At 37.5% G+C, this 24,593-nt stretch overlaps 1 protein-coding gene across 2 annotated transcripts in view; it reads left to right on the forward strand.

Annotated features, from left to right (window-relative positions):
* The first annotated feature begins 477 nt into the window (after positions 1-477).
* LOC119787786 (single-stranded DNA-binding protein 2) overlaps positions 478-24,593 on the forward strand; it is an 87,403-nt gene continuing 63,287 nt past the window's right edge. Inside the window, exon 1 of one of the 2 annotated variants that reach the window (XM_038291822.1) lies at positions 478-681. In XM_038291822.1, coding sequence (XP_038147750.1) covers positions 626-681 — 56 coding nt within the window. In that variant the 5' untranslated portion in view covers positions 478-625. The remainder of the gene's footprint in view (positions 682-24,593) is intronic. The other variant, XM_038291823.1, reaches the window with a different exon arrangement.

The raw sequence follows: 24,593 nt of genomic DNA on the forward strand, positions 1-24,593 counted from the left end.
ACGGGGGTTCAACCTTAATGGATGACCTCACATATGTGAGTAAAACAGTAATGGAAATATGTGTCTGTTGTTTTTGCTGTGTGTGTGTGTGTGTGTGTGTGTCAGCAGAGGGTGTGATTGACTATAAAGGGAACAGCCAAAACCAGTTGTTTAAAATCCTAGTTGGACGGTTTCAAATTCCCCACTCTGCTCAGAGAGAAGATGAGGGAGGTACTGCAGATGTGTATATCTGAGCATGTTGTCTTGGAGTATATGTGTGAGTCTCTATATGTCAGTAAAACCTTTCCAATCACTGAAGGAATGGAAGCGATGGTGACAGACAGACACAGAGAGAGAGAGAGAGAGAGAGAGAGAGAGAGAGAGAGAGAGAGAGAGAGAGACAGTTCTACAGGGTAAGGAGAGACATGGAGAGAAGGAGAGAGAGCGAAGGAGGGGTGGGGTTATTTCAATGTGGGAGTGGCTTAGAACTGTCAATCAGTGGTGGTTGTTAGGAGAGCGGGCGGTCGCTCACAGCGGGACATCCAATAGGAAACGACGCTGCTAGTGTCGCCATGGTGACGGGGCCGTACCGAAGGAGGTTGTGATGAGTTGACAGGTGCGTGACAATCGGAGGCTCTCTGCAAGCATGTACGCCAAAGGCAAGAGCAGCAACGTGCCGTCCGACAGCCAAGCCAGAGAAAAGTAAGTTTTATTTATGGGGGAGGAAACAGCGGCTGTGGGGGAAGTTGATGAGCGACCGTGGGGGCAGAGTCACACACAGAACTGCAGCAGGGGAGGGCGGCGCGCAGCGGAGCTCTGTGCTCAGGAAGCCCTGGAAAGTTCATTGCTTCCTTTACTTTAGGAAATATAGACATTTAGTTTAAAGATTTAATTGGAATTTGAAGGTTAGACATTTTTCGTTTTAGTTTCATCTTTGTGTTTATCACTTATTTTAAGACGGTTTTATTTTTTTATCCAGCTGCGCTAGAGACGCATTTTCTTTTCTCAACACGTTTTATTCTAATGTTTGTATTTTTAACATTTATATTCAGTTGGGGTTTTTTTGCATTGCGACACTGGCTTGTGTTTGATATTACATTCGCAGTTTATTTTTAAGCTTGCGGTGCAAAACTGCAGGTTCACAGTGGACAGCGGCAGAGAGAGTCAGAGCGTTGGTCCGATCAGGAGCCGCTTTGTGGCCCCTGAAGGGCCGCTTCGCTCAGTCAGTCCTCTGTTCAGTTCACCTGCAGACGCTGGTGAAATGTGTGGCAGCAAACTGTGATCTTGTGCCTGGGGTATGCTCACCTGAAAATGGCTGGAATTGTTTTTGTGTTTCTTATGAATGAGCTGTAAATGAGCTGTCAGTTTTAGTATTTTGTCTGTCTAGTTTACTATAATTATTTGTTTCTATTTTTTTTTTGTCATTCATAGAATTTTGTAATTTAAAGAAACATCGCCTCATCCAACTCTGCACTTTACCTGCCTAAAAATTTAAACAACGTTATTTTTTGTGCCAACCAAAAGTTTCTAGTTTTAATAGTATAGTATAGTAATTCCTTATTGTTGCTTATTTCTGCTTATATCCCCTCTGGATGCTGCTCTGAAGATGTGTATTGATGACTGTTAGTACTTTTTAAAAATTTTCCTGCTGGACCATTGTCTCAGGTTTTGGAGAAAGTGATTTCTGTTTGTGTTGAGCTTTGAAGAAACATGGCTCTAATTCAGGGGTCTTCAACATTTTCCAGGCCAAGGACCCCCAAACTGATGGCGAGATGGGACCCCCTAATTATATATATTTTATGAAATTGTGTTATATCGAAATGATCCTATAGTCACTCTATTACAGATGGAGTAATGTAATGAAAGTAATTTCTCCCTGGGATTATTAAAGTATTTCTGATTCTGATTCCTGGTTGATGGGACAGGTGTTGTGAATGAAATGGTGCCTATGTTGAAAGAGCTCCTGTGTGTCACTGAATGCTAGCACTGATGACATCTGCCTCCATTTATCTGTTTACTAGTGTTTTGAATTCATGTTAATGTGTATTTGAAGTAATTTCAATTTCCAGAGGGAATATAAAAAAAAAAGTCCAATCAACCAAAACTTTTTGTGACCCCATGCAGTACATCCGTGGACCCCCTAGGGGTTGCAGACCCCCTGTTGAAGACCTCGGCTGTAGAACATTGTTTTGACTGGTTTTTGCCTGAAGATTGCTGTAGCTGTTCTATGCTTCCTCATAAACTATAAAACAAAGCGCTAGAGGATGCACTGTTTGAAGAAAGGATAGAGGACATATATCATTAAAGAGGTCGGTGCTTAGATGTTATGTATGAGCAGTAAATATAGGGCATTTGTCCAATCTTACAAAGTTGTGCTATTGCCCAGTTTCAGGTAGTTTTAAGTTAACTTTACACTTAAGAAAAATTATATTAACTTGTTCTTTTTAATTTGCCAGTTAAAATAGTTAAAATGATTAATTAGCACACCAATGTTGTTGTTACTTAGAGATTTTTAGTTATAAATTAAAATTTCTTAATGATAAACACCTTTAAAGTTCTGCTCTCTCAGGTCCGCATTTTATTATAGCTGATAAACAGCTATAGTTTACTATAATAAGGTCTATAATTGGGCTACAACCAATAATTATTTAGCAAATCAAGTAATCTGTCAATAGTTTTTTTGGATTAATAATCGGATAGCATGGATTCCTTAAATATTTTTTATGAAATCAAACAAGGTGAATCTGACACTTTTCAACTTAAGGAGTTCTGGATAGAGCATAGACAAAATTTAAAAAAAATCATAAATGCACAATATATATATATATATATATATATATATATATATATATATATATATATATATATATATATATATTTTTTTTTTTTTTTTTTACAATATTGCTATAATTACTGCTCTAAGTGGGACACTACTATCAGCTAAAGGCATATTTTAGAGTCTATACTCAAGTTAATGATTAATCAATTACTAAATTAGTTAATGATTATTTCTATAATCGATTAGTCATAATTAATCCGATTAATTGTTTCAGCCCTAGTCTATAACCTAAGTTGGAGACAGAATGCGCTCAGGATAACTTAATTTCTCTGCTTATCTACAGTGTACCTGAGAACCCACAGCTTGACTGACTCACTGACTGCAGCAGGACCTTGCACAGTCATGCAAGTCTGCAGGAAAAAAAAAATCTCAGCATAATCTATCAGTTTTGATGGTTAGGTCATCAGCCTTAAAGTAAGGTCTAAGATAAGGAGTGAAGCATATATTATCAATGTCAGGTATACCTGTAAAAAGTATGTTCCATTATAGACTGCAGAATGCCCACTCTCTATTTCCAGCTGTGTTACTGTATTTAAACCTTGCCATATAAATTTGTATCTCACATCTTTTTTCACCCCAGTTAAATTGCTGTTCAAGTTCAACATGTAAAAGAAAAGCACTTTTAACCTCATCGTCCATTATGGACACAATTATTTTAGATCAATCTTTATAGTTGAATCTGTTATTGGAAAGCGGTGATAAGATGGCACAACTGCAAACCCATCAAGACAAGACTGTCTACTAAACAAAACCACACACTTTCACACATGTATGTGTAAGGCTAATTTTCCCACTTTAATTCATATGATGTTGATAATGTAGCTGCAGATCGACCTACTATCGTTGTTTACATTTTGTTGTGCAACTCGCAGGCCATCGGCTGTTAGTGCCAAACTCCCAAAGCAGAAGAAAGTATTGGGTAGCAAGGAGGAAAAAATAAGTGAGCTAAAGTTTTGTTGTCTGTTAACAAGCAGACTTGTTTATCAGTGGTCTCCATCAGAGTAGAGCAAACCCGCCACTGCTGAGCCTTCAGTTGCTTCTCATTTCTGTGGAGCAGCAGGGGATCAGAGAGCGGGAGAGACGAAGGGTAGCAACAGATTGGGGAACGCAAAGGAGGAGGTGAGAGAGGGAGACTGAGGGAATTTGCTGGATCATTAGTTTACAGTGTTGTCGTATTGACCTTAGAATGGACCCCTGTAGACAAGGGACTCTGGCATTGAGCCCATGTAGATGTAGAGCTCTAAAAGCGACTAGCCTGTATGGATCTCTGTTCACTGTCTGTGTGTGTGTCCGGCTCACAACAAAATCTACTGTATATTTCATTATTTGTTTAGATAGTAAACGCATAACTACAATTTAAAAGTTCCCCATATGATTTTGCAGATAAAATTGTATATGAAAAATAAGAGTTTTAAAAGATTAAAACAATATAAAATTCATGTGAAATCTCATCAAAATGAATCCCTAAAAACCTTGATTTTTCTAAAAAGGTTTAGCTTCAATACACAAATTTATAAAAGTCTCTTACTTCTATCCCTCTGACAGTATTTTCTATCATGTATATAATTAACCTTGAGAGATTATTGTTAATATGATGTAGAGCTCTGTTAAATATTGACATTTTCTATGTAATATCTTTGCAAGACATGATTGAAAATAAATACATTTTAAAAAGTAAATTCTCAAACAAATGTAAATAAAAAAATTTATTGAAATTACTATTTATGGGAGAGAATGGAAACACTGTAGAAAATGATCTTTAATCCCCCAAAATATGTAACTTTAAACTGAATTTTGAATACAACTATTCAAATTTGCCTGATCTATAATAGACTGACCAGACAATGTTTACCCTTGAATTGGATTTATGGTTTAATCAATGAATAAGTCCAGATGAGGTATGGTGCTTCCGCTAAAATTAATTATTACACTATAGTCCCATCAACATTAGTTTGTTTTGCTGGTGGATTGGGTTAACATCATTTTATGAGTTAACATTTTTAGTAAAAAAGGTGATAGAAAAGTGAAAGGGCAACAAGATAAATGATTAAATGGAGTTTGAAATAGAACATAGTGAGATAGAAGATGATTTTATTGTAATAAGTCTTTATTGTTTTGTTTTGGGCTGCAGTATGTCCAGAAAACTCTCAATATTTGCATGTTCAGATGAGACATTGAGGGTTAATAGCTGCTGCAGGACTTAACCATAGTAAAGACAGTAAATACAGTCTACAAGTGGAAATATACAGATCGAACCAATTTTGATTTCCACTTTCCGTTGGGGTCTGATCTGATTATAATGATATTGATAGATCTCAATGTTTTTCTAACAAAAGAGAAAAGACAAGTGTGCGCACATTAATGGATGCAAGCATCTGCTCCCTGCCTTATTCAACTCAAAGCGTGCATCAATGCAAATCACTTTGGGTGACATGTTTTTAGAGTTCTTAGTCTGATGCATTAAATGTGCAGGAAAAACAATCAGATTGCCGTCTTACTCACTGATTGGCTCATCTTGTTTAAGTTTTCTGTGATTCCTTAACTTCTCTATTACCTGGGAGCGCAAACTGCATTATGGTCCATTGTTTACCTCAGCAGCAGAAGTTTGTAATGAGAAAGCGTTAGCTGCTTTTTTAAGATACTTATTATATCTCACACAATATCTCTCACACGATATGCAAGCAACAGTATTTCTTCTATTTTGCATAAAGAAGACACCATTCTTAATGTTTTATGAAACCTTGATTTCTAACTCAAAATACCCTATGCTTATTTTTGTCAGTATATCACTGACTATGTGAGTCTTTACACTGCTGTATCCAGAGGACACCTTCCAGAGCTCTCACATGGCACCACTGCTGGGTCCTTTCTCTCCTCCCTATGTCTGGATTTACCTGTGTTAAGGTCTGCATCTGATTTTGATTTGGAGTGACAGTACACAGCTACTGATTGTGTACTGCAGTTGTTGAACGAGTGTAAGTTTCAGTCAGTGGTTGTCAGAGGACTCCACATAGCTCTGGGTTTGTGGTCCTGACTGAGCAGCATTGCAGCGCATAGTGCACATTCCTCTTTTCCTCCTTCCTCTGTGTGTGTTATGAAATAAAGAGAAAACTTTGCCTGGGAGGCATAAACATACTTGGAGGGTTTCTACTTATTACCATTTTAGATCACATCTTATTGTTTTTATTTCCTCCAAAATATTAATCTTTGTTACAGTGCACACTTGTAATTTATTTTTTTGTACAGCTTGATTTGTGATTTTTCTAAGTTTGTGCTTCATTTGGCACCCATTAGTCTGGTATGATGAATATTTCTTCTGTAATGATGATCATCCCCGCATGTGCTCACACTCACATCTACTTCAGAACTGAAACACCTTAGTAGCCTTCTAGGAGGCTGCCAATACAGCACTGCATAGACTCAGGCAGAGCAGTGCATTCTGGGAATGTTTATCTGAGAGGAGATTAGGCTTGTCCCGATCCGATCCACATATCGGATCGGGACGCCAATATTGGCAAAAAAATGCATATCGGCAAAGCCTGTAAAATGCCGATCCAGTTTTAAAAAAAAAATCCGGTCCGTATTTTCCAGTTTCGCAGATTGAAACGATCCATTCCACTATTTTGCGCCAGTGTTTCCCTGTTTTGCATTTTCATTAAAACTTACAGTAATACTTGCACCTTTAACTGTTTACGGTTTTACTGTTCACTGTGCAATTTCAGATTGCTATTCATAATTTTGTCCAGTTTGTGTTTATCTCTTAATAAACAGGAAAGTTTGTTGTTACCAAGCATTGTGTTTTATTCAATCTCACCTAATTTAGCTGGCTAGATGTTATCAAGAGTACTAAAACCCTTTTCAACATGAGTCTTACAACTAAGGCTAAATACTTTAACTTAAACTTAAATACATGCTCGGATAGGCTGGTATCGGCCAGTATCGGTATCGGATCGGAAGTCCAAAAACAATATCGGTATCGGATCGGAAGTGCAAAAACCTGGATCGGGACATCTCTAGAGGAGATATTCAGGCTACCCCTCTGAGTCACATTAAAGGATAACTACAATGAAAATAAGTCTGGACACCCGGATTATCACACTTTTTTTTTTTAGAACTGTCAGGGGGTCTACTCGTTAGAGCAAACAAAAACAAATTTTTTGGCATCATAAAAATATTTTAGCTAAGAAAATAATATTGTTGGAAAATTAAAGATGGGGTCAGTGGATCTTGTTTTTTTCCTGTTAGTGATAACACAGTATTATATAGATCCAACTGCAGTGGCAGCTGGTCAATAGAGGGCGATAGGGCCAATGACGTTAAGACAAAAATGTAATTATAAAATAAAAATATTTTGAAATATATTAATATATTTTTTAGATACGCAAGATAAATATTTAATCTTTAATTACAAGTAAAGCTGTTTCGTTTGTCTTCGGATTGGTGCCGTCTTTCCACCCCCTGGGCACAAAAATATTCTGCCACTGACTCTCGTTAAAAGTTGTACATGTACAGTAGCTCCTCTGTAATGCAAAGGTATAGGAGAGCTGACAGGAACTGATGGTTCTAAGATCGTGGTAGTGCGGCTCATTGACAGGTCCAGTCGCAGAAGTAAAAGCAAACTTACCAAGATAAGCTGGAGGGGAAACTGTTTGGACCTGAACAGCCAAACATCTAAATTAATCAGCTGTCCAAAGACGGATGGAGACTGTACACTCGGTCTTTTTCCAGGACCTGGTTTAGCTACAAGGCTTGGCTAAATGCAAGCAGCGAGGCTGAAGCTTTATTCTACTTTACCTGCCTGCTTTTACAAATGTCAGGATCTGACCCAGAATGGATAAACAGGTAGGACTGATTTAAAGCACTTTTTAGAAAAGTCAAAGAAGAATGAACAATCTGGGATTAATAATATAATATAGTGTACTTTTTCTATGTGTTTGTTAATTTGCATGCTTTCTCTTTAATAAAGACATCTCAGAAAATACATTTTAAAAATCTTTAAATGGAAAAAAAAATAAAACCGACTGATAGCTTCTCCATTATTATACTGGTACATGATTGTTTTAGGTTTGTGACACAATATTGGACCATGCAAAACACAGATTTACATTCACAAAGCCTCACAAGGGCAAAATTTAATAAAAAAAAAAATTTTTATAAGCATTATAAGCATTTTTGTTAGCATTCATATATATATACAGGTGCAATAACTTAGTTTACTTTGATTGTTTTTTGGTATATGTCGATTTTTTTTAGTTTATTGCCCCACCCGGAAGAAAACTCCAGAGGCCGCCACTGTCCAACACGCAGAATTTATTATAACAGGTTTCAAATTGTTTCATTTTCAACTCTTGTGTCTAGTTACTCTATTTTATTTGTTTATATTTCTTTACAGTTTGTTGATATTTACCAAAAAAATACTATAGGTAAACAAATATTAGGCAGACATTTAAGAAGACTACAAAATAGTCATCTGGTGGTGTGTTTCCAAAATAAGAGGCCTGGAAATTAAGCATGTTGTAAATGTCAAGTTGTTGAAATTATACTGAAAAGCAAACAGGGCTCATTTCAGTGATAAGTCCAATTGTAGGAGAAACATGTTTCTTTTTAAAAACGAAAAATTGCAGAAGGAGCAGTTGAAGCAGCACAGGGTTTTTACAGACGTTACCAAAACGTTGCAGTCCGCAGTTGTGTGTGGTGATAATTGTGAAAAAATTTATCAGATTAATTGTGATTAATCGATTATTGAAATAACCTTCAATGAATTTAGTAATCAGTTAATTGTTAACTGGAGTATAGAGACTGTAAAACATTCTTGTAGCTGACAGAGCGACCCACGTAGAGCAGTAATTATATCAAAATCATAAAAATATATATATATATATATATATATATATATATATATATATTAGTGCTGTCAATCGATTAAATTTTTTTAATCGCGATTAATCGCATCAATGCCTGAGTTAACTCGCGATTAATCGCATTTTAATCGCAAATTTTTTTTCTGATTGAAAATCATTTAAATACTCTCGATGACATACAAAAAATACATACAGGCTAGGTTGGTGCCAATGTTCTTTTTTTTTTAATGAAAACAGGTCACAGACACTGATTTATGCCATAGAAACATATGGCAAGAAGATGGGGAGGCATGTAGCAAAAAATAACAAATATGTAGCCAAAAAAAAGGCCCTGAAAACAGGCTGATGTAAAAGACAGTCTTTACAGTTAATACAGTCTTTTGAACAAAGACAAGCATTTTACCCTACTGCTATAAAATGTAGTACAGTTAACATTATATGTTAATTAACCAAGATAATAATGAACAATTTTCAATCAATACATCAAAATCAATAGACCGACATCACTAGATGGAGGTAGTCTATGCTCTAGAAAGTTACTTTTCAGCCTCTTAACAAAAATGAGAACACACAAACACCCACCCACACACACACACACACACACACACACACACACACACACACGATACCGACCTGTGGCGTACACAGACAGCAAGAGTGCCGTAGCAGATTCCATTTCACCTCAGTAATCTGTTTTCTCAGCGTATTTCAGGTTGCTACTAGTTACCAGACACTCAACTTGTTTGTTGGTGGTGGGGCTTGAAGAAAAGGCACTAGCGTCACCCAGTGTATGAGCGTCTTTTTTTCCTTGAGGAGCTCCGCTCTTGAAGCCTATGGAAAATGCATAGACTGGGGGAAAATAGCCCCGCCTTCTCACAGGCTGCAGCAGGATGTACTTGGAAAATTGTACCCTAAAACCACATAGCGTTAATCTCACGTTAAAAAAATTATCGCCGTTAAAATGGCCTCGCGTTAACGCGATAATAACGCGATAATTTTGACAGCACTAATATATATATATTGTCTGTCAATATTCTTCATCCAGAACTCCTCGACTGGAAACATTTTTGTTTCACCTGGCTTAATTTCATAAAAAAAACTTTTGCCTATCTGAATATTAATGAATTCATTGAAAATATAATCGACAGATTAATCAATGTGCAAAATAATCGTCAGCTGCAGCCCTACTTAAAGAGCTTTAAGTTTTGAACTCTTTAAAAAATGTAGATGTAAATGTCCTTTCAGTGATGATTGTTTTTAATGTAGAGTTTGGGCAGAACAGAGTTGCCCAACCAATGCGGTTTAAATTTACCGTATTTAGCACAAACACAAATTGCATATTGTCAGCAGGGAAACTCCGCACTGAAAACATTGGATGGTATTTCTGTAGAAAAGCTTACAAAATCAACGAATATTGATGTATTGATTTAGATTAATTTGTAGAATTATTAGAATTTGAAAACAAATTGCTGCACCCACACACTTCAGCTGCTCCTCCCCACAACAACAACTGTCTAAGTACAGTGTGGAGAGCAGGGCTCTTTACGGAGACAAGCAGGAAGTTGCAGCAGTCAAGACAGATTCTCTTCCAAAGGATAGAAAATTATTTCTAGAAAAAACACAAATTTGTTACTTCAACAAAAAAAAAAATAGCCATATAAATACAGTTATGAAACTGTGCTCATTAAAATAATCAATGGCGGCTAATAACTGTCCGATGAACACACTGTTACTCGGCTCGTTTGACTTCCAGCTTATAAAATCTTAGAAAGTAGCTGGCAACATGTATCTAGAATCAGATTTTATTTAGAGGTGTGGGTGCCGATAGTCAAAGATAGCTGTAATCACGATCTAATACCCAATTAAAACTCCGCCCTTCTGTGTAGATGATCAATAGTTAAAGATTGTGTTTGTGTGTGTTTACTGTATTTTCATTGTGTGAATTCTTGTATTTTCCTTAATGCGTTTCCTTCTTCAATGTTTTGCACGGCACACTCTTGATCTTTGTGTCAGTAGTTTCAACTATTGCTGTACAGCGGTTGTAAAGTCTGTTTTATTTAATACAGTAGGGTTATTTGAAATTATTGCATCCCTTACAAAATAACAACATGCAAAACCCAAATTCCTCTCAGATTAATTCCACATAAATCCACAAATTTGTCACGACTTTTAATGGAGAGCATATTGTGTGAGTCTGTAATTCCACCAGGGCTGTCAGCTCATGGCATTTTAACCATATGTTTGGGCCGTAAAAAAATCAACCTCCATCTGTCGGTCTGCCTGTCACTCTGCATCTGTGTGATTGCAAAGTACAACATCCAACGATTATTACAAGGCTAATAGCCTCTCCAGCTCTCCTGGGATGCTTGTGAACAGCGGAGAGAACACAGAGGACTGTCACCGCTCTGTTGTCTTTTCCCAGTTCTGATGCTTTGTGAGAGGGTACCAGTTTCACACTGCTGCTGAAGAGTCTCAGATTAACAATTGTCTGAGATTACACGAACTGCTAAGAAGAAAGAAAACTCTCATGTTTGGTCCTTAAAGCAGTGACTGACAGAAAGCAGCTTTCTGAACGTATTAGAGGCTGTTAAAGGTCCTCTTTTATCCTCAAGCATCCCTCTGTCTGTCTCTCATTGCCAGAGATCTAACTTTCCAAAGAAGTGCTATCAAAGCCTTTCTTAGAACCCTTGTTGTTAATGAACAAATGCATGCAAGTTAGGAACACACTCCATGCTTGGATTCAAAGGCAACAGTGAGGCAGCATGTAGCCCCAAAGCTCTTAATAACAATTAGAAAGTTCTGAAGAAGCTGCAAAGCTATGTTTAGGTTATAAACCAATATCCAAGGCTTTGAACATGTAACATAGACCTGTTCAATCTGTGCTCTAAAAAGGTTAAAGTGTATGGCACAAATCCAACTCCATGAAGTGACACTTCAGCATTTTAGTCATGTGCCCCATGGTTTCTGTATGGGGTGCAAGGTGCTCCCAGAAAAGTGCTATTTGTAAAAATAAATCCTTAAAATATTTTTGAAGTTACCACAAGCAGAAATATGATAATTAGCATATACTACAAGATTAACCGTGGCAGCAGAATCATGCCGTTAGGATGCTTTTGTTCAACAAACATTTTTTTTTTTTTACAGTGTCCTGTCTGGCGATGTGGCAATAAGAATAATGGTCTTAATGTCAAAAAAGAGCCCAACAGATTTTACTTTCACAAGTGGAGCAGTACGGCTATCGCCATAGTGTTCCGCTTGATTTATGCATATAAATTGCTTTATTATAATTATGTAGGGAGTTTTACAGATTATATGGACACTGCAATGTAGGTAGAACAGGAAAGGAAAAACAGAAAAAAAGGATAAAAGATAAAAGAAAGAGGAGATAAAAGGGAGATAATAATAAAACATTTTCAGTCTGCTTCATCACCTGCAAAGAGATGTAAAAAGAACAGCACAACCAACGGACATGCTACGAGACATACAATAAAGCAACACCTAGATACTATCGCTGAAGCATAAGTAGTATTATTTAATCAACACACATTAAAACTGAGTTGACGAGTAGATGGATAGAGTGAAATATAGAGAAGATCAATGGAATGAAATACTTACTGTAGGACTGAGGCATTGTTTCACTTTTCAGCAGAATGGTGATCGGCAACAAACTTTCATAGCTACAATTATATTATTTCCATTCTGCTAATATGTCTCATTATGAACCAGTCAATGTTAAAACTGAAATTTCTCCATAATTGACATTCACAAAATCATGTAACAATAATAACAGTCTCTAGAATTCAAAGCTTTTTAGCGGGAGAGTATAAAAGAATTGAACGTCTAATTTCAGCAAAGGGTTATCCTAAAAAATGGTGAGTAAACACTTGGGGCCTTGATATAATTTCACATCACATTTTTCAGATTTTTTTATTTGTATAACAAACCATTCGTCCTCTGCCTACCTCTTTTCTATCCACCCCTTGATCTATCACATACAACCCCACTAAATGGCATCAAGCTTTGTGGTTTTAACATAAAAAATAATCAAAAAGGTTGATTGTACATGATCTACGTATTTGGATATATTTGTCTGCATTTGTATTTAACACTCTTTTCGGGGTTTCTAATTTTGATGGCATCTCTGTTGGTGATACTGTATCACCTACTGCTCTATGTTACACTAGTTTAACTTGCATTGTAATTTTAAAAATATTAATGTAAGTGCACATCCTGCTGTGCCACCCCGCCACATATCCCCACACTGCAAGTACACCAGCAGTTGATTGGAAGCCTCTCTTCTGATATTCGTCTGTCATTGACATGCAAGACGCATCGCACAGATGCTGGCGCAAGGTTAAGCATGCGTGACGCCCAGGCTTAGGAACTGCTCAGACTCTCTCTCTCTGTATGCCTCGCAATAATTCACCCTCTAAAAACGCAGATTATTTCTTTTGCCTTCAACATTCTTCAGTTCCTTTTTGTCTTGCATCACTCTTTCCTGCTTAGGACATGAAACAAAGCAATAAATGTAGTCGATGTGCTGTGATCAAACATCATATTATCTACTTTCTAAGCCCTCTAAACTCTACAATCCCCTTTGCTCCACTATGAGTCTAAATCAGTCTTTTCTCTTTTGGAGTGTTTAGCATTGCTGACATGAAGTATTTAACCTTATTGTCTTTTTGAAGGTTTTTGCTTTGCACAATTCCTAACAGACGTGTTTGAAAACATATCAGCAGAGGGATTTTGCTGTAAATCTTTCTGACCTCTTGTTTCACAGACTATTTTCTGCTGTTTACTGACTTGCACTTCCTCGTACATCATACATCCATGTAGGTCTTGATCGCTTGGCATTCTTTCCCAAATTGCCTCAGATTGCTTTCAGTCTGTTTTTTTTTTCTTTCTAGATCCCTTCCCTTTTCTTTATAATAGAGCAGGACCATACCACAGCTAGTAGAGGATAGTTTGCTGTGGTACAGTCATCTCTTCTTCCTCTGGTTTTGCAGATTTTTAAAATCAATTCTGTATGAGCTGATTAGTGGTTAAACTGTTGGATAAGTGTTCAACTTTATCTAACTATAGAAGTACACCAAAGTTCTGACTACATCAAAGGTGATTAGGATAATTTGTTTTTACAGTTTAAATGTTTTATTGTGAAAAAAGTGCCAGAGTGACCGGAGGTTTCTCTGACTGACTAAAGCATTGTTATAGAAGTAACTGAATTGTCTACAACTCTTAATTTGTTTGATTGGTGAAATTGGCAAATTAGAAGTGTTTATGTAGACTTTAATTTAATATTTCATCACTATCATTAACTATATTCCCACAAGAATATACGCAGAGCTCAAAATTCCAGTTACTTTTAGCATAATAAACTTTTTTATATAATGACACTACTTGAAATATGATATTATGTAAAATGTATTTAACCTCAAATAATAATAATATTATTAATAATACTGAACACACTTTCTGTTTGACACGACTGAACTGAGGGGAATATTTAGACAGAGAAACCCTATTTTTCTTTCTTTTTTTTTTTTTTTCTTACAGTAACTGTATATCACTGGTTTTAGAGTCGAAATGTAAAACAAGTTGTAAAGTCCTTCACTTTACTTTCACCCAGGCTTTGAAACTCTGTGAGAATGTTACTTAGTAATTGTTATTTTATGGGTTTTGCTTGATGGCGTTGTTGAAATAAAGATTTTAGTTTAATCCATGCTGAAAAAATAAATGACTTTAAAACAATATTTAGCATAAACATTGATGCAAACTTTCTAATTTCCACATTCATATTTCTGCAAAATGTTTCCCTTGTCCAATGTTGCACGAGTTCATCCAGATAAAAACATGCAACCCTCTTTTGTGGATAATTAATTGAAAAGCCTAACAGCATCGTGTAAATGTACTTTTCCTATGAAGATAAATAACAAGGAAAAAAGCTGAGTGATTCCACATGTTAGGTGTGTTAATGCTACAACATTGATGTTTGAGAGGGAATTAAAAAGTTCTGCATCAGGGACGCAGAAAACCTCAAGTACACACATATAACTATCTGTTTAAATAATAGTTTTGCAGACAGAAACAGCCCAATAATGGGGTTCTGGTGGTATAAGCTTCCTGTCAAGATGCTTGGCTATAAAGCTCCAATTCACACAACACTCTCCTCTACTGTGGGAAATTGTAAAATTAGCTGACAGTTCAGTCAACCCCTAAATAGGGAAGCAACAGAACTAGTTTCCCCCCACACCTCTGTTTAGTTGTAAAGGCGATGGAGGCTAACATTACTAATAATAACACAGATTATGGTGACAGTGAAGCCAGACTGATGTTGACAACTAGAGCAGAAGAAGTAAAAACACTTAGTTTCCCACCCTACTACTATAGCTTGTCACCAAATATCAGTAGAAAATTGAGAGAAAGGCAGTAGTTGTACAGGGCTGCTGCTAAATACATAAGTTTCTTTTTTTGTGTAAAACACCCTCTATCGGTAGTTATTATTCGTACCAACAACAAACTGACTGGTAAAAAGCTCGCTCCTGCAATGTCCACCTTGATCTTCAATACTAGCTATTGTATAGAACATTCATTTAGAGGAAAAGACCTGATCATGAATTTAATGTGGTTACATTCAAAAAAGGAAACTGTATTTAGATGTTTACATATTTAGGTTATGCAGTGTTTTAACAACCTATTATCGGAATCAGCATGTGGGAGTTTATTGACACCGCTGATAGAAAAGCCTTTGATTTTTATTTATTTTTTTCATGTCAGGGCCTTTTGATAAATCATGTAATGTTCACAACTCTGGTGTCAGGAAAAGTAATAAATTAACCAATAGTTGTTTATAGTGAATAGGTCTATCATTTCTCTTCAGTGTTATAAAACCTAGCACTATTTTTGGTTTTTGAGCTTACATTGCTTGAATAATCTTAGTTATTTCTGCTTCACAGAACATTGACCAATGTCTTTAACATTTTGTTCTTTTATCTAATTTCTCTGGCAGCATAATATATATAATATAGTGTTGTCTGTCTGTCTATTGAAAAAAATGGAATAGAATTTATTTTGATTTTTAGATAGTAGCAAATACTTTTTAACATTTTTTATTCCTTGTCATTGCTGATGTTAATCCAATATAGTGGGATTTCTTTTGTAACAGAAACCTCAATGCCTTAGAGAAAAATTAAAACCCTTGCTGTACAAATTGAATACAGTTTCATTTCAATTCAGTTTATTTATGTAGCGCCAATCCACAACACGTCACCCCCAAGGTGCCCCACAGAGACAACTCAACCAGATCACACAGCCAAACTGATTCAAAGCTTTCTATTTAAGGAAAACCAGCTGATTGCATCGACTCATTGACTTGAAGGCAATCCCTCACTAAGCATGCTTGTAGCAACAGTGGAGAGGAATAACTTCCTTGTAGCAGGAAGAAAACTCCAACAGAACCATACTCCGTGTGAGTGGCCATCTGCCGAGGCTGACTGCAGTTCAAGGAGTCAGAGGCAGACATACAGAAATAAGCAGAGATACAAAAGGCAACTGTCAACGAGCTCCCAGGTGGCACTATCCAGGAAAGATACAGCCAAGGAGACAAGCTCTGTGCCATCTCCCATGTCGGAGATTACAGTTAGAGAAACAGGACCACACTGAAAAACAGGCCAAGCTCCAACATCTATAAACAAAGGTGTTGATGGCAGCAGCACAGCTGATATTTTTCTCCAGGATGGAGTCACAGCCAAACATGAACAGACCAGATGAAGAAAAATGAGAAAAAACAGAGAGAACATATTGTGAGTAGAGATAGAATAAAGCAGAATGATGAAATGGTTCCCTATGTCTAAGTGTATAGCAGCATAAGTAAATTGACTTCTACATTGTCAATATCAAGTTTTATTTAGAAATGACAACCTTTCCAGAAGCTCATAAGACATTTAGAACCTGCAAGTAATGCCAAGAATCGGTGTTGGACATTAACTAAACTGGATTCTACTCACTAGGCACTGGCAGTATAGATGTAAAAAAAAAAAATGTATCACAGGTGTTATGTGACAGTAAAAAGAACTCTAGGGCTTTGACTGCATGTCACTGCAGTCAAAGCCCTATAACAGAAACACTGGTATTAAAATATATCCAAATTTTAATTTGACTTAACTGTTACACTAGTTACATAACGTTGTGGTGTTTTATTACTGAATACAGTAACTATGTTCAATATTGTTTTCAAATTCATTGATGCTACTATGGAACCAACAGCAGAGAAAACAAAAGTAGCAACCCTGGTAATACTGACGGTCTTTGGAGCTTTTAGGCTTCATTGTCTAGAATTTCTGACAACATTAATTCAATTATCTTATAAAAATAAAAAATTTTTTCACAATAATTATAAGTAATACAAAAAATTGCTTTCTCTTTTACTCAATAGCGATTGACAGGTGAACAAAGAATATCACCGTTCTATGTACACTATGTATGTAGTTCTATGTACACTAAAGGAATAATGGGAAGATTTCTTAACAAATTAAAAATCTAATTATTAAGCTCTCTCATGGATACGGTGATAAAGGTTTTACTGCCAAATAGTTTTATTCTTTGTTCTAATGAAATGGGGAAATTAAGGTTGGAAGAATTCAGAGACTGCAAATCATTTTAAACCTATCAGCTCTCAGCACCAAAAATGTGAGAAAAAACTGAGTATGGTCCGCGTTTGCTCTGTTATCTGCCACAAATGAAAGCCTTGTGACAGTCTACACTGGATGTGTGTTGATGAATCCTGACACCGCCCTCTATTTTTCCTTTTCACTTCACCTTTCTGTGTTTGGCTTACTGTCATGCTCATTTGGTCTTATGAAATTTACAAATCTTGCCAGAAATTGACTTAATCCCTACCTCTGACGGAGGTAGATGAGGGATCTCCATCATGTCTCAGCTATGGAGGCAGTAGGGATTCCTGTACTAGTGTAACTTTCTGAAGGACTGGTGTGAAAATGTCCCAACCAACTTTGGGCATTGAGGGGTACAGTCCCCGACAATAATTTCCGCTTTTTTCCCCCTTTTGCTGATTTACTTTAGCCAGCAGTAAGTGGGGTTGGGTGCAGCTAATTGTGTTCAGAGCGTTTTCAGTCCGTGTTTTTTCCTCGCACTCCCGCTGCTCTCGAGTCCCACCTCTCGGTAAAACATCATGGGATCTGTTGCTATTCACTGCTGACAGAGTCGCTCAGTGGAGGAGGAGAGACACAGCAGCACTCAGTGAATTTTAACTGGCAGCTACTTCTATATATGTTTCAGTAAAAGTTAGGAGACGGGTTGGTTAAATAATTTTACTGGGATATGCCACATGCAATAAAATGTATCTCCCAGTTTACAAGAAAAAATATGCAATGTTATAATAAAATTTAACATACATTTTGTGTTTTGCAGTTCAACGAGACTCAGAAATAGCTGTGCCCGCCAACCCAGAGAGAGCCAGAATCACAGGACACAGACTTAAAATTAAAATATACGAAATCTACAAGAAATAAAGCACAAATAATAAAAATCAATGTATAAATGATTTTTGAAATATAATATGTAATATATAGACTTTGGCTGTCAATGACATATGGGACAAATGTCTAAATTTGTTTTTACCGCTTGCGAAGGAGGATAATCACTGATGCAGCTTAAAGGAAGGCCATGGATGAATGGATGGATGGAAGTGAAGTTGTGTCCATACTAGGGATGCATGATATCTTGATGTTGGCATCGGTATCGGCTGTTATTCGTCATATTTTATAAATGAATGTTTTTGAGCCCTTTATAACTATGCAGACGACACACAGCTTTACAACACCATGTCACCAGGTGATTATAAACCAGTTCAAGTACTGAGGAAAAGCTTAGAAGAAATCAATGCCTGGATGTGCCATAATTTTCTTCAACTGAATAAAAACAAAAATGAAGTAATAATCTTTGGACCACTAGAGGAGAGATCTAAAGTTAGCACACAGCTTCAGTCGCGTCAGCTAGTAACTACTGATCAGGCCCGAAATCTAGATGTAGTGCTGGATTCAGACTTGAACCTCCAAAAGCATTTAAAGACAATTAGAAGGTTAGCTTTCTATCACCTGAAGAACATTTCCAGGATTAAAGGACTAATGTCTCGGCATGATCTTGAAAAACTAATCCATGCGTTTATTTTTAGTCTAATTGATTACTGCAACAGTGTTTTCACAGGTCTGCCTAAAAAGTGGATCAGACAGCTACAGTACAGCTGATCCAGAACGCTGCTGCCCGTGTCCTCACTAAGATTAAGAAAGTAGAGCACATCACCCCAGTTCTAAAGTCCTTACACTGGCTCCCTGTATCTCAGATAATAGACTTTAAAATACTTCTGTTAGTTTATAAATCTGTGAATGGCTTAGCACCTAAATACATCTCAGATTTGCTATCAGTGTATCAACCCTCCAGACCACTCAGGTCTTCTGGCTCCAGCCTGCTCTGCATACCTACAACCAGAACTAAACATGGAGAAGCAGCATTTAGTTCCTATGCTCCACTTATCTGGAACAAACCTCGAGAAAAATGTAAAAGTGCGGAAAGCTTGAGTTCCTTTAAATCAAGACTAAAAACACATTTGTTTAGGATTGCCTTCGACTGTTCTAGTTAAAAAGTTCAACTGAAACATCATTAGTTAAACTTTTTTATTTTCTATAGTCCAACTCTTTTTAATGTTCTTTCTTGTTTCTGCATTTTTTATTTATTTTTTTCCCTACTTGCTTTGATTCTGTTTTATTTTTTACCTATATTTTAATCATGTAAAGCACTTTGCATTGTCTTTGTACTGAATTGTGCTATACAAATAAATTTGCCTTGCCTATAAATAATACACTAAGGCAGGCATCTGCCTATAACTATAAATGTCAGTGTATTGTGGTACTCTTGTGTTTTCAGCAATAGGAAAGCATTCAATAAATATATGTTTGAGCTCATTTTTGGAAAATATAAACCCTATTGAAAGTGTTCAGGTTGAGTAGCTGTAGGTACATCAGCCAATGTTTATCACAAAGTTACACCCTTGGATTCCTGCATTGACCAGAATGACCTTTATTCAGGAATAAAACAGAGGGATGATGGAGCCTGTTCATCTGTGGTCAGAGAAGATTTCATGTCATTTTTATATGGGGGGTTGCTGGAAAACACACTTAGGCTTACAAAGTTCTGATTAACTCTAGACATCTGTTAAAGGATTTTATTAAACAGTTTTTACAGACAAAACGTCCATTTCAAGGAGTTTGTGTGGGCTATAATATATTGTCATCAATATTCTGTATAGCAAACACAGTTTGAGATTCTTGGTTGCATTTAATCAGCTCAATGTGCCTGCTGGGGGACTAAATAATATAAATGTTAAATAACAGGCAAATTAACCTTGTATGATCAATATGAGTTGTAATATAAGTTCTCTCTGTAAACATGCAGCTAATTTTCTGGACTTTATGGCTGAATTGTGTTGTAGATTTACTGTAATAGCTTGTAGAGAAAGTTGAACAAGGAAAACACTCCTAAAAATCATTGGCGTTCTTTCAACTGTGAAATTAAACAAACTCCCCATGAGAGGTGACTCAATCTAAACAAATCAAAGCCAGTGAAATGGAACTCAAATTAAGAAAATGATGGATTTGCTCAGCATTTATTTGATTCATCCACTTTAAATGTTCTGCAAACAAATTACAGTTGTAGAAAATCACAGAATAAAAAGCATACTTTCAGATACCGGACATATTGTTTGTGTTCAGTGTGTTGGTAAACAGGGGCATGCCCATCACACCCTCACATCATCTCTCTGCCTTTCCCTCCCTTGGATAAGCAGGCATTTCCTGTTATCTCAGCCCTGGCTATTGTTGTCTGCTCTGTGAGACAGTAGAGTATGTGCTCTACTGAGCAAACTAAAGCTGTTTCACTTTGTCCGAATCAGTCCGCATCAGGCATGGGGTGGGGGATGCCTCATTTTTTTTTTTTAATCTACGGTCTGTTTTTAATTGCATCTGCACTAATTTGTTGTGCTCAATTTGTAAGATGTGGCATACCTTTTTAATTTCACTGGTGTTTTAGCTGCCGCACAAACAAAGTAATCTGTTTAAATTGAATTCTGACTAGACAACATTATGTATGGAGAACAACCCTTTAGTTGGAGGGGACCTTGTGACAACAAATAAGTCAAATCAACGTGTATGACAGAAGAAAGTGAGTTGAATTTCAAAAGGAAGACTGGATATTTAGTATAATAGAATAATAATTGTATGTTTCTTATTGATTGATTGACTTTATTGATCTCACAGTGGAGAAATGTATTTGTTACATCAGGTCAATAGACAAAAAGAAGAAGATGGTGCCAAAAGGAGAAAAAAAGTGCATGGGAGTATATATAGTCTGCCTATATATATATATATATATATATATATATATATATATATATATATATATATATACACTATATTGCCAAAAGTATTTGCTCACCCATCCAAATTATTGGAATCAGGTGTTCCAATCACTTCCATGGCCACAGGTGTATAAATTCAAGCACCTAGGCATGCAGACTGTTTTTACAAACATTTGTGAAAGAATGGGTCGCTCTCAGGAGCTCAGTGAATTCCAGCGTGGAACTGTGATAGGATGCCACCTGTGCAACAAATCCAGTCGTGAAATTTCCTCGCTCCTAAATATTCCACAGTCAACTGTCAGCTGTATTATAAGAAAATGGAAGTGTTTGGGAACGACAGCAACTCAGCCACGAAGTGGTAGGCCACGTAAACTGACGGAGCGGGGTCAGCGGATGCTGAAGCGCATAGTGCGAAGAGGTCGCCAACTTTCTGCAGAGTCAATCACTACAGACCTCCAAACTTCATGTGGCCTTCAGATTAGCTCAAGAACAGTGCGCAGAGAGCTTCATGGAATGGGTTTCCATGGTCGAGCAGCTGCATCCAAGCCATACATCACCAAGTGCAATGCAAAGCGTCGGATGCGGTGGTGTAAAGCACGCCGCCACTGGACTCTAGAGCAGTGGAGACGCGTTCTCTGGAGTGACGAATCGCGCTTCTCCATCTGGCAATCTGATGGACGGGTCTGGGTTTGGCGGTTGCCAGGAGAACGGTACTTGTCTGACTGCATTGTGCCAAGTGTAAAGTTTGGTGAAGGGGGGATTATGGTGTGGGGTTGTTTTTCAGGAGCTGGGCTTGGCCCCTTAGTTCCAAGGAAAGGAACTCTGAATGCTTCAGCATACCAAGACATTTTGGACAATTCCATGCTCCCAACTTTGTGGGAACAGTTTGGAGCTGGCCCCTTCCTCTTCCAACATGACTGTGCACCAGTGCACAAAGCAAGGTCCATAAAGACATGGATGACAGAGTCTGGTGTGGATGAACTTGACTGGCCTGCACAGAGTCCTGACCTCAACCCGATAGAACACCTTTGGGATGAATTAGAGCGGAGACTGAGAGCCAGGCCTTCTCGTCCAACATCAGTGTGCGACCTCACAAATGCGCTTCTGGAAGAATGGTCAAAAATTCCCATAAACACACTCCTAAACCTTGTGGACAGCCTTCCCAGAAGAGTTGAAGCTGTTCTAGCTGCAAAGGGTGGACCGACGTCATATTGAACCCTATGGATTAGGAACGGGATGTCACTTAAGCTCATATGTGAGTCAAGGCAGGTGAGCAAATACTTTTGGCAATATAGTGTATATATATACACTATATTGCCAAAAGTATTTGCTCACCCATCCAAATTATTGGAATCAGGTGTTCCAATCACTTCCATGGCCACAGGTGTATAAATTCAAGCACCTAGGCATGCAGACTGTTTTTACAAACATTTGTGAAAGAATGGGTCGCTCTCAGGAGCTCAGTGAATTCCAGCGTGGAACTGTGATAGGATGCCACCTGTGCAACAAATCCAGTCGTGAAATTTCCTCGCTCCTAAATATTCCACAGTCAACTGTCAGCTGTATTATAAGAAAATGGAAGTGTTTGGGAACGACAGCAACTCAGCCACGAAGTGGTAGGCCACGTAAACTGACGGAGCGGGGTCAGCGGATGCTGACGCGCATAGTGCGAAGAGGTCGCCAACTTTCTGCAGAGTCAATCACTACAGACCTCCAAACTTCATGTGGCCTTCAGATTAGCTCAAGAACAGTGCGCAGAGAGCTTCATGGAATGGGTTTCCATGGTCGAGCAGCTGCATCCAAGCCATACATCACCAAGTGCAATGCAAAGCGTCGGATGCGGTGGTGTAAAGCACGCCGCCACTGGACTCTAGAGCAGTGGAGACGCGTTCTCTGGAGTGACGAATCGCGCTTCTCCATCTGGCAATCTGATGGACGGGTCTGGGTTTGGCGGTTGCCAGGAGAACGGTACTTGTCTGACTGCATTGTGCCAAGTGTAAAGTTTGTTGGAGGGGGGATTATGGTGTGGGGTTGTTTTTCAGGAGCTGGGCTTGGCCCCTTAGTTCCAGTGAAAGGAACTCTGAATGCTTCAGCATCCCAAGACATTTTGGACAATTCCATGCTCCCAACTTTGTGGGAACAGTTTGGAGCTGGCCCCTTCCTCTTCCAACATGACTGTGCACCAGTGCACAAAGCAAGGTCCATAAAGACATGGATGACAGAGTCTGGTGTGGATGAACTTGACTGGCCTGCACAGAGTCCTGACCTCAACCCGATAGAACACCTTTGGGATGAATTAGAGCGGAGACTGAGAGCCAGGCCTTCTCGTCCAACATCAGTGTGCAACCTCACAAATGCGCTTCTGGAAGAATGGTCAAAAATTCCCATAAACACACTCCTAAACCTTGTGGACAGCCTTCCCAGAAGAGTTGAAGCTGTTCTAGCTGCAAAGGGTGGACCGACGTCATATTGAACCCTATGGATTAGGAACGGGATGTCACTTAAGCTCATATGTGAGTCAAGGCAGGTGAGCAAATACTTTTGGCAATATAGTGTATATATATATATATATATATATATATATATATACAATAATAATAATATAAATTATATATATATTTATTTATGCACATATGCCCAGGGTACTTTTAAGTGCTGTTGTTTTGGCTGCCAAATACTTTATGTGAACTATAAATTTGATTATTGCGTCCAAGAAAGAAACTTGTGTTATTAAAGCACTGGGTACAGATTTTCTAACAGACTTCTGTTCAGAGTAATAACTTGATGAGATCTACTATCTCGAAATGTCCATATTCAGAAGCTCGGTAATAATTCTTATTTCTATTTAGAGGCATTCTTAGAATATAGTAAAGTTTAGACTTTGCTATAATAATATTTGCTTCTACAGTATTTTTCCAAAGCATTTATTTTCACCTTTTCCTAGACTGTCCTGAGGGTAAAGGGATGATGAGATGCTTGTGGGATTCCCAGTTAATGAAAGATAAACACAAGGTCTGCACTGAGGTGATCCGAGGAATGGTCTCCCTCTAGGTCAGGATATGAGCTTCATTCTTAGGTCTTGTACTTGCATGCTTGACTTTTTACATTAAGTGAATTCTTCTCACTGGACGAATTCTTTCAAGATAATCAATGTCTGTGAATATACTTTATGCAGAACTCCATAAGTGGAAAAAATTTATGTTCAAAAGCTTTAATTTTGTAAAAAATCTTCTTAAAGGAAAATGTGTCTATCCGATTATTAATCAATTAATCGAAAAATAATCAACAGATTAATCGATTTGCAATATAATCGTTAGTTGCAGCCCTAAGTTACTATTTTTTGCTGATGTTCTCCTTGTGCGTGTGTCTGTGCCTCTTGTGAGAACTATTTCAACACAACACATAAAGCACTATTCACTAAAAAGCATGACATTCAAATCATTGATAAAAAAACTAAATAAGTATTTTGTCTATTTTTGCAATGGAA

This window comes from Cyprinodon tularosa, unplaced genomic scaffold, assembly GCF_016077235.1.
Source record: "Cyprinodon tularosa strain WSP-4 unplaced genomic scaffold, ASM1607723v1 ctg300, whole genome shotgun sequence".
Classification (NCBI taxonomy): Eukaryota; Metazoa; Chordata; class Actinopteri; order Cyprinodontiformes; family Cyprinodontidae; genus Cyprinodon; species Cyprinodon tularosa.